We start from the raw sequence: 11,218 nt of genomic DNA on the forward strand, positions 1-11,218 counted from the left end.
TCTCAAAGCCATGCTGGTTACTCTAGTCAGTAATTTTCATGTTCCTTCTTTTCCCTTTTTTCCTTCCTCCAGCTCAAAAACAAATAAAAGAGGAGTGCTTATAAAAACCAGAGCGTAAAACAGCTCGGTCTATAGCCCCTAAGAGTTCAGGAGATACTTAACGGTTTACCTTACGATTGTCTGGTACAGGTATTCAAGTTTCAGATGATACTTATTACATCCAGGAGCCTCAGCCAGCTCTAGTTTTGGTATTTTTCTTTCAGGCACTTTGCTGCCTGTCAGGTTGGTGTTAGATCTACAGTCTTCCCAGTACTATGTACCACCAGCCTCTTCAACCCATTGCCATAAGCACTCATTAGCAGCATCAGACCCACCACAAGGGTTTCTTCAGGTTTTGTAGTCCTGCAACCTCCTATGCTCCTTGGTTTAAGACCTTTTGCAAGGAGCAACACTTTCAAGGCAAGGCAGACAGTGACCAGGACAACCAGAATGTGTCAGTAACTTACAGGACAACAGGATTGCAGGCAATGAAAGGCTAAGACAGCTGGACACAAAGCTGTTGCATATTAGGTCACCCCAGCATCTGAGCAGGCACTTGCTAGAGGCAACAACCAAGCTATTACAGGATAAAGAGGCTCAGTTTACTAGTGTACTGGTAAAAAAAGGATCGCAGATTGGCACAGCAAGTCAAGGTGCAGCTATAGTACATGACAGCAGTTCTCTAATTGCTAACAAGGCTAACAGCAAGCTGTGACATTGAGGAACTAGTTTTAGCCTACACTAGAAACTAATGCACATCAACCACCATGAGTCCTCTACATAAAAGGGAGAAGAATGCTTGTCCAGGATGCACCTTCATCACTAACACGGCAAGGCAGTACTGCACAGACTATGCTCTCACCTTCACTTTGCTGAGTAGCATGCTAAAGGACATTTAATTTCATCAATAATTAAGATTAATTCAAGTTTGCAAGCTACACTGGTCTTCTTTCATGGGAGGAAGCTGTAGCAGAACGACCTCCCAGGTGTCCCCCAGGGTTTTGCCTAGGGTCAAGCTTGGCCAAGATACAAGCCTTCCCCATCGCTCTTCAAGGGCTTCTGTCAGGTATCGAGTGGTAAGACAGCCAGCAGTCTCTTGGGCTCTTGCTGTAGATCCAGATCAACATGTCCTAGGGAGCTCTACTTCCCAAACAATTTAGGGTGCGCATGCCAGATCATCTAACCCTGCCCACAGACAAATCCTCTTCCCCCCAACCCCCAAATAATTGTGGCAATTAGCCATGTGTCAGTCCCGCTCTCCACAGATCTGCAGAATTGAGTCAATACTACTGATGAGCCCCAATGCACAGGGTTGCTGGTGGAGTTGGAGTGTTACAGAAATGAGCTCCCTGCCCCGCCAGCCTCCCAGTATTGGGATCAGAGCCAGTAAGCCTGACTTAAGCAGGAGGAGCTGTGGAGAACTGCACTGGAACAAGCAGAGTCTTCTACTGTACTTTACAACAAGCTGAACAACTTTTGGTTTTAAAAAAAGCCATACAAGCAGCAGCTGGCATCTGTTGTTATAAAGGGACATGGCTGAATAGGTAGGAGACAGATTCCCCATTATGAGTCCTCCTGATGGCCTCTGCAAGGATCATTGAGATGTCAATCACCTGGAGGGGAAGAAAGATGCATCAGCGTCACCAAGAAAAGACATCAGGCCTGGAAGCATGTCTGGTATGTTAGGAAGAACTTCATCACCCAAATTTATAACATGCCAAATACAGACAAATGACTTCTACACAGGATTGGGCTTTACATATAGCACTACAAGAATTATTTCACTGTTGATCTTCATCAGTATGATAGTCTACTGTCACCTTTCTTTGCTGAGACTCCCTGAGCTCAGCCTGTTTACCCTAGGACTCTCTTATTCACTTTGTGTAGATTGCAGAGGAGTTAGAAGAGTCTAAATCAAGATCAGACTGCTTCCCTTGAGCCATGAGACTTTACCATCACTAGCAGCAGTCTAATAAAGACAAAGCTACTGAGCTACCGCTCAGCTCCCAGTCACTGTGCTGGCTCCACCTGGTGGGGTAATCCAGTTAACAGGAGGAAAAAAAATCGTCTCAAAAACCTAGTTCTGAACCCCAGCAGCTAAAGCATTTCGATATATGCTTCTCAGTAAGAAGCACCATGGTCATGGTGCATGAAAAAATTAAGTGAAATCTGTATTTAACATTTTCTTTCTTCTGGATAGTTTGACTCCTAAGGAAGGAAAGAAAAAAAACTTAAGAGCTGCAGAGCAGACAGCCTAAGACTTGGGACAAATCTTTTAGTTCTGTATTTCTCAACACTGAACATCAGATGTTAGTGTAAAAGAGTGAGGTGTTAAGTGGGAGCCTGAAAAACTACTGCACTGCAATCTTTGGCTACAGCTATTTACATACTGATTACCAGTTTAACATTTTGCCTACATTAACTGTAGTGTAGAGCTTGGCAAGAAGTCGAAGCATCAGACATCTTTTAGATGTGCTCAGTTGCAGAAATATCATCCAGAAAATGTTGAAAAAATGCAGCCCAATAGCAGTTTGCAATCAGCTTATAAATTCCAAAAGCAGTTTAAAATTCACTGCAGCTTCAACCAGTCGAGCTTCCTTTTCACCAGAACCCCAGTACTGGGGAAACCCGCTACACTTATGACACAGCACTAGCTGAGTCTTCGCAGTGCCATTCACTTTCCAGAATTTCTCCAAAAGTCTCTGTCCTATATATCTGTGCTGTGAAGCTAGTATTTAGGATGTCCTTGGCTGTGTGCATGCTATAGCAGTACCTGAAGCTTCTGATGGACCTATTATGCCTGAACGCTCAGGTAAAGCTGCAAGTTCCAGCTGTCCATTAACACAGGAAATCCTCAAGTTCTGCCTAGCTCAAGTTGTACAGCCAATTTTTTTTTTTTCTTCCAGGAAAGTCAGCCTCAGCTTGGGAAACAAAATGCCACAGTACTTTTCCTAAATGCAAAACCCAAGACACAGAGTGAGCATAAACAGACCAAGCTTATAGCTTTCATATGGATGGCAAAGTGTTTTTATTTATCTTTGGCAAGTATCTGAACATTGTACTGTGGAGCTGTGCCAACTGCTCTTCGTCAAACCAGCAAGACATGTCTGTGGGACAAGACTGCACTCTCTCTCCAGCTCACCTGCACGGCTGTTATGACCAGACATGAAGCATTCACCTTCCCCAGACCAGATCTGCTTTGCTTCACTGCTTAAAGGGCTGGGCATTAGGTGATAGATACACAACTGAAGCTCGCAGTACCAACTCAGAAATTCCTATCTACTTCTGCTTCAGTATCACGCCATCAGCATATCACTCCTCCAAAGTGTATAAATATAACTGCTTGCTTACATGATGGTCCCGTTAATCAGTGATCTGATCTAGGTAAAACAAGCCCTGAAAAAATTTACTTAAATGAACTGTTGAAGACAAGCTGGATTAGAAGCGGCATTTTCAGTGTAACAGGTCTTTTACCCCACAGCAACAGGAAGAAGAGAACTAGTCAACACTGCCACTGATTCCTGTACCAATGAAACTACTGTAAGCACTAGACAGTATTATAGGGTTTTCCCCACCAACAGGAGGACAGACAAATGCCATCACCCCCCAGGAGTGACAGAAGAGAAAGCAGGTGCTCACCTGGATTTTAGGGCACTGCTTCATCTTGTCCTCCTGGGGTATTGTGTTTGTTACTACAACTGCCTCAAAACAGGCATTGTTGATCCGAGAAATTGCTGGCCCAGAAAAGATCCCGTGAGTTAAGATGGCATAAACTTTGGTGGCTCCAGCTGACACAAGCCTACAAGGAGGGGAAAAAAGGAGAAGAATGAGAAATTCTTAGCAGGTATAAAACTCACATTAGTGCAGTGCACATGGTAAGCATGAAAAGAGACAACACCGTATGCTTAGGGGACAGGCTACCTTTGATTCCCCCCTCTAGCCCACTCCTGATTTGGGGGAAGAAAACAGTTTAACAAGTACCATAAAATACAGCACAGACAAAGCATACATTAAAAAAAATATTATTCTGTCCTGGGACATTTGGACTAGATCACACAAATCACCTTCTGTGATTTTTGCCAACACAAAGTAGCAGATATTTAATACTGAGTGTTGCATATGCTGGCATTGCTAGTGTAGAAGGCTTGAAAGATATCAAAGCTTGAAAAGCTTACTTCCAATAGAAATTCAGATTTATGACCTCAAGTTGATGGACCAGACAACACTTAGTTTGACCTAGAACAGTCAGTGACATCTAGGAATAGTCAGGAAAACATACTTTTTCAACACAAGCATTTCTGAAATAAAAAAGACACTATGGTCTCCTAGCTATTCCCACTGTGAGAACTTCAACTGGGCTTTTTACTTATTTTGCATGACATGAGATAATCAAGGAACTGTATGTTACTTTGTGAAACTTGACATGCAAATAATCTGATTAACTCATTACATAGCATTCACTAACAATAGGTTTCTGATTTAGGAAGGAATCAGTCAGCCCTACTCACTTGTCTGCAGCATGACAGATGGTGCCACATGTGTCTGCCATATCATCTACCAGAATGGCCACTCTGTCTTTCACATCACCCACCAGCACCATGCGATCCACTTCGTTGGCCTTCTTGCGTTCCTTGTGAATGAGGGCAAAGTCTACATTCAATCGATCTGCAATGGAGGTCACTCTGAAGAAAGAACAGTTTCCAAACAACACTTAACTCCACACAACAGCTTCAAATCAAGTCTCTTTTAAAACTATTAAGCACAAACTGCCACTGCAGTAAGAGAAGCTATCACAACATCTGTTACTGCTCCCAAGCAATTAATAGAAGACACTCTGCCACCTTAGTTTACCTTTAAGCAGGTAAATTGCTATCTCTGATGTAATCTCTCCCAATGACAGCAACTAGATTAAGATAAAACAGTCTTTCATCCTGACCACTGTAAATTAATTTGCATTTAAAGCTAAAACAAACCTTAACCAGCAAGTTTGGCAAACCTGAAGTGATCAGAACGCTTGGGAAGTTGTCATCTTTATAACACTACACTGGAAAGGCTTAAGTTGTGCTACAACAAGGATCTACTAGCACTCATATAAGCATTCAGTTGCCATACATACAAGTGCTGGCCCAAGGACAGCGGCAGGAGTACACATCCAAGAAATGCAAGTCCGCCACCTCACATTTACTTTGCTTAAAGTGACCACAGAACAACCTTAACAAAGGGACCTAAATTTTATATACTGATGAATAGAGAAGTTTAAAAGCATTAGGAGTGAGAAGGAACAGAATACACATGCCCCTAAGAAATTCTATGCTTAAGATGAGTAGAATCCTAGCCTCAGGTAGATCAGACTTGCCACCCTGGGAGTCCTACACAAGATTGTTAAACTAAACTGTTTACTAAAGTATTTAGTTCTGCAGTATCTCCATAAAATATCGCACCAACTAAGACAGACACATTTCAGTTTAACTGGCTTTTGAAGAGTTTTTTTTCAGGACTCAGATTACAGTTGGCTGACTTGGCATTTCAATATACTGCATTATGCAACTAGCTACAGAAGTAGCTGAATATACAAAAGGTCTTGTCCAATACATGGATCACAACAAAGCTACAGGAAGACATACAGCAACTTACAGCAGTAGTATCTCTTGGTTGTTTGAAACAGCTTAAAACAACTCAAGTGTGTCAATCAGGTCAGCATGCGTCAACATTTTAGTGCAACAGTCCTGGATTAAAGAACACATCTGTGTCCCTTTGGTGTTCACAACAGGCCCTTATACAGAAACACCAAGGAACAGCCTAGTTTCTCCTAATAAGCACCTGAGAACATTCTGAACTGCCCACAAACTGGCATGCTTATTTGCAGAAAGATGGGAGACTGTCAGACTATCAAAGTAGAAATGTGCTGTAACATATGCTGCTTTTTAGAAAGGAACCATCTATCTTCCTTGCTCTCAGGGAAGAGTAGCAGCAGGCTTAAGTCCCAGCTAGATATTCAAATCAAGAGACAAAGTAAGAAATGCCTCAACAGGCTAAGATTAATACTGCAAAGAAAACAGCCTGGATAAAAATGTATCATTAACCAGCAGTAGTAACCTTGTCTTGGCACAGAGGTATGAGCTACACCATACCCTCCTTCAACCTGCATAATTACCTTTCTACAAAAAATTGGTTTAGTCCAAGGGTAAATAGCACAATTCCTACCTATGCATCTGTGATTCTAGAAGCTATTTAACTCTCCACATAGCCCAAGAAACCTTTTAAATATTCCCTAGGAAGAGTATCTGACCACTCCTCACTAGCTGCCACAGACTATCTTACAGAAGGCAGATGGGCAGACGGAACATGTGTCTTAAGAATAAAGTCACAAGCAGTCTCAGGAATTCAAGTAGATATAGAAGAAGCACCTCAAGCTAGCTGTCTGACAGCTTACCTCTTGGCTCCACCAGCATCTGGTGAAACAATGGTGCAGTTCTTCCACTCTGCAATATTCTCTTTGATCCATTTCAGTACAGCAGGCTCAGCATATAAGTTATCAACAGGGATATCAAAAAAACCCTGCAAGGAAGACAAGAACAGATGTATCTGAAGGTCAAATTCCAAAAACAGTTGGAAGAAGCCTTCTATACAGACATGCAACCACTGCCTTTCCACAGCTTTCCTTTCTACTTCCCTTAATGCAAGGGCAGTAGCCTTTGGGATACACAGAGTAGTAATGTAAGAAGTCTTCAGCACCAGAAATATTTTAGCAGAATAAGTAACACTTTGTATCTGACACCTTCACAGCATGGAACTAGTTCTATCCTAAGGGGGTGCAGAAAACCAGCATCCAACACACTCATTTTCAGAGCAGCTAGCTGCCTGTTTACCAAGTCAATCTTTAAACTCATTACCTACACTGTTTGGATCTACAGGAAACATATGAAAAAGGCTTGAGTAACATTTGTTTTTAAACTAATGCAGCTGGTTCCACAACTTTACACTGACCCAGCAGACTCCTCCAGGTAAACCTCAAAGGTCACTAAAAGCCGTAAGTTAACCCTGGACAGACAGTAATAGGCAGGAGAGTCAGGGCAGTTACTCTAGAGGAATGCTTCAAGGTATAGTGGTAACAGATCCTTCCTACCATCATTCCTTCTGTACTCATCAACACAGCACCTACAAGAATCAGCCCGAAACCAGCCAGGTGCTGGAAGCTTACATACACAAACCCAATTATTCAACTGAATCTCACCATTGCTGCTGGTGAAAGGTCAACCCTATGGCACATGTCAACTCCAAGCCTCTTAGGGAAGAGGCATGCCCCGTTGGTCTCTGTTCTTTTATTTCATGATCCTTCTGTAAGTCTTCTCAGATGTGTCCCCATAAATTTTTTTCTACCTGAGACAAAGTATTTCTGGGCAAATTATACTGGCAGAAATTATACTGAAGTGTGAATGGCTGCATTTTCAACTGTTAAAATTATAGCCAGCCCACCTACTTCACCAAGCAGTAGATATCTTACCTTTCTGGATTCAAAGTGTCTGCAGCAATACAATAAATATCCTCCCCTCTGCCACATCCCTCTCAGCTGCACCAAGCTGGTTTCTTGGTCCCAGAGCACTTGCTCAAGGTGGAATGAGACAAGACTGATAACAGCTTGCTGTCCGTCCTCTCCCTGGTATATGCTCTTGCCACTTCCCTTACACAGCTCTGGTCAAGATTTCAATTGCTCTGAGACTATTGTACTCACTAAGCCAGCAAAACCCATGAAAAATTTTCATTCACCAGCAGCCTGGGGGAGAACCAAAGCCAACTTCTGTGGAAGGGTGGCATTGAATGGATACAAGTGGGATTGCCCATCTTGTCAGTAGCAAGTTGTCAGATCACTGTCCTAGTCAACTGAATCCTCATAAGCAGCTTGTGCAGTGCACCTGGAGGCAGAGCTAACCTCAGAGCAGCACTATTACCAGCCACTGTGTCAAACAGAACACTGCTTACTTCTCCCTGATAGTTCAGTAAATATCAGAAAGCTCTACTCAATATTTAAGAACACTCTTGATAAAGCCATTCTCCACCTCAAATTCCTCAAACGACCAGTTAAGAATACACAATGTCACTGTGTGGCAATAGAGTTGCATGGATCACTTACTAGCCCAACATTCATTTACACAAGACTCATTATGCTTAGTCTGATCAAGAACAGCTATAATTTCATTTACAGATGAACCTGTTACCCATCTCCCCATCCTCTTCCGACTGATTCTACAAGTGCCTTCCAGTCCCACATTCCCAAGTCTTGATCACTGATGTGTCCAAAAAAAGCAGATTGCTGGAAAGCCTGCAAGGCAGTAAAGAGGCTCAGACTGGAGCAGGTAAGTACTTCCCTGATCTTAGCTCCTACCTGAATCTGAGATGCATGCAGGTCCATGGTGATTATATGATCTGCACCTGCCACAGACAGCATGTTTGCAACCAGCTTGGCAGAGATTGGAGCTCGACTCTAGTACAGGAAAAAACAGTATTTAAGACAAGTTCAACTCCTTCATCAAGACATCAGTCTTCCACTTCTAGGCAATGATTCACAAGTAGTTACTAAAAGGAGTACTCATTAACATTGCATCTTTTCATCAACTGGTGATTACAGCTTGGTGTATTTTCAAGAACTAGATCTTTATGAAAAGATGAATTTGCAGTCCGATGCACTGAGGTTTAAAGAAATTACAATAAGTTTTATCTCCTCCTCCACATCTTCAACTTCATCTAAGCCCTACCCAGCAGTCGGGACTTTAAAGGTGTGCATTCATCTTCCCAGCAGAAACCTTTACCACATCCCTTACCTTGTCCTTTTTGTCCTGCCGAGCGTAAGGGAAGCAGGGTATGACAGCTGTGACTCTGCTGGCTGAAGCAATCTTACAGGCATTTATCATGATAAGGAGCTCCATCAGATTGTCATTGATTTCACCACAGCCACTCTGCACAATGTAGACATCCTCCCCACGTACACTCTCACCTATTTCCACACTGGGAACAGATGAGGAAAGGAGAATTTTATCCATATACAAATTAAAACACAGCCATTACATATGCCTGCAGAGCAACCAAGGGATTGCATTCCCAAGGGTCTGCGGGTGACAATATCGTATAATCAAGGGTGTTGAGCAGGAACATTGTTGCTTATTTGCTCAGTAACTATTTTACATCGCTCACTGACCAAATTTAATGGTTCAGTCCGTAAGGCTAAAAGCACTCAGCCTGTACTCTCGATCTCAACTCAAGCTGAGCATGTAAACACCCCAGAACAGGCCTTGTTCCGCCCTGAGTCAGAAGCACAACCACCTCAGCTGAAAGTAGCAGTGTACAAAGGAAGCAAGGATGGTGGTCAGTCAGAGAAAGCTGAGCCAAACTTCTATCAGAAGCTATCCTGCAGCCGATTATTAGATTTAGAGTCATAACAGCTATTCACTGGCTTGAACAGAGAAGCCCTCCAGCATTTCACTTGGGGAAGGCTTTTGGGGTTAATTTCCTTCTGGATGTAATGCACACTAATCTCTGCTGATGAAGGGACTGAATACAAGCCAAAGGTCCTGTTTGCCAGCAGCAAACTGCCAGCTTCAGGATGTGTATCAAGACACCTGCACCAGAGGCAGAGTTAGAAAGCAAGCAGTAGTCTTGGGTTGGAGGTTTTATACAGGGCAATGCTGCATAAAGCCTTTTGTAGGAACAGATTAACTACTAAGTACTTCCAACATTTCAGTTTAGAGAAGCCTGCCACAGATTTGGAAGTAACCAGAAGTCAGTCTACTGACGACAAAGCTCTTCCATAGTTTCTTTCTTTTTGTGCTAGAGATGCTCACCCATGCTGCAGGCTGCTGCCACATCAAACTCTAGGAATAAAGTAGACAATCACCCAACCCACTCTTAATGGCTTAATTTATAAGCACCTTAGGGTAGAGTTCTAATTCTAAGATTTCATTTTCTGATCTTCCTCCCCTCTTCAAGATGTTTTTGATGACTGCTAGGTATTTATATTATTACTGCTCAATATCTACCAGCAAACTGCTGCCATCTTTATTGCACACTGACTTAGAGCATACATCAATCTCTTGAAGAATTTCAGCATGAGAACCTTCTGCTAGGTAAGTGTCTGAATTAACAGTAGTTAGCACCTCCAACTGTACTTACTAACAGTCTAATATTAAGCTGATTTGAGACATTTATTATATAAAAGTATCAATGAACTATTCTGTTAAAACAATCTTTTCCTGAGAAGCATCTGCTATCTATTTATTAGATTAAATAAGACATCTATTAGGTCTTAAAGTCACGTTACCTGCTGACATGAGAACCTGCTGGCTGGCCAACTGCATGGATAGGAGCAGTTAATAAAGAGCAGTAAGAACAGTGCAATGGCAATGGCTGTAAATCAAACAGACTTTTTACAACTCTCCTCTACAACTCTTTGTACTACCTTTAAAGTCTTCAGTTCTAATTAATACCCATGCAATAGAAACATAATATTCTACATCATGTGTACATCCTGGATTCTCCTTGAAAAAATTACTGTCTCCAGAAGAAAGGAGTGGGTTGGAGCAATCATTGAAGGTTCTCTTATTATACCGTGAGGTGTATACATGCTTAGTGTACTTCTCTAAACTAAGCCTGAAGAGCTCTGAACAATTTTTTGCCTCCCCTTTCTTTTATAGCTTCTTCAAGTAGGATGGCAGCAACACTTACAAAGCACAGACAGCAAGCAAGACAAATCTTAGAGCTTGGGGGGAACACAGACTGCATGACTGCAACTGCAAGGTGGTGTCAGCTTCTGACCTTTCCTGAATAATTTTATCAATACCTTTAAGTCTCTGATACTCTTCAGAGCAGTTTAAAGGCATCAGCTACACCCTAAGCACAAACCTGTCAAGCCTCAAGTCATCACAGTCTAGACTAAGCATAGACGAGAGGCTAATCAACGCGGGTGAAACCCCGGGAGGTGGATTCCCATCAACTCCTAGCTTTTGGGGTGGTGGGGGCCAGGTCCGGCTGGGGAATCCTGCTGCTCCAGCCCCCTGGGGTGCAGTGAAAACACCGAAGCCCAGCACACCGTGGCCCAGCCCGCACTGAAGGCAGCCGCTAGAGGCACGGCCGGGGCCGCGCAGCCGCCCAGCACATGGCTCACCGCCGCCGGGAGCTCTCCGGGGAA

General features: G+C 42.9%; 1 protein-coding gene across 2 annotated transcripts; it reads right to left on the reverse strand.

The window, feature by feature from the left end:
• Positions 1-1,024: 1,024 nt before the first annotated feature.
• Positions 1,025-9,077, reverse strand: LOC104615568 (ribose-phosphate pyrophosphokinase 1). Of its 2 annotated transcripts, XM_010295904.1 has the most exons (6): positions 8,859-9,077; positions 8,423-8,521; positions 6,473-6,597; positions 4,548-4,721; positions 3,679-3,838; positions 1,025-1,652 (listed from the first exon to the last, which is right to left on the reverse strand). In XM_010295904.1, exons 1-6 carry the CDS (start codon positions 9,075-9,077, stop codon positions 1,560-1,562), a joined length of 870 nt encoding a protein of 289 aa, XP_010294206.1. In that variant the 3' UTR covers positions 1,025-1,559. The 2 variants fall into 2 exon arrangements, with proteins under 2 accessions (XP_010294206.1, XP_010294207.1); XM_010295905.1 differs by lacking the exons at positions 6,473-6,597; positions 8,423-8,521; positions 8,859-9,077 and adding an exon at positions 5,013-5,078.
• Positions 9,078-11,218: the final 2,141 nt, after the last annotated feature.

This window comes from Phaethon lepturus, unplaced genomic scaffold (assembly GCF_000687285.1).
Source record: "Phaethon lepturus isolate BGI_N335 unplaced genomic scaffold, ASM68728v1 Scaffold22441, whole genome shotgun sequence".
In the NCBI taxonomy this organism is placed as follows: Eukaryota; Metazoa; Chordata; class Aves; order Phaethontiformes; family Phaethontidae; genus Phaethon; species Phaethon lepturus.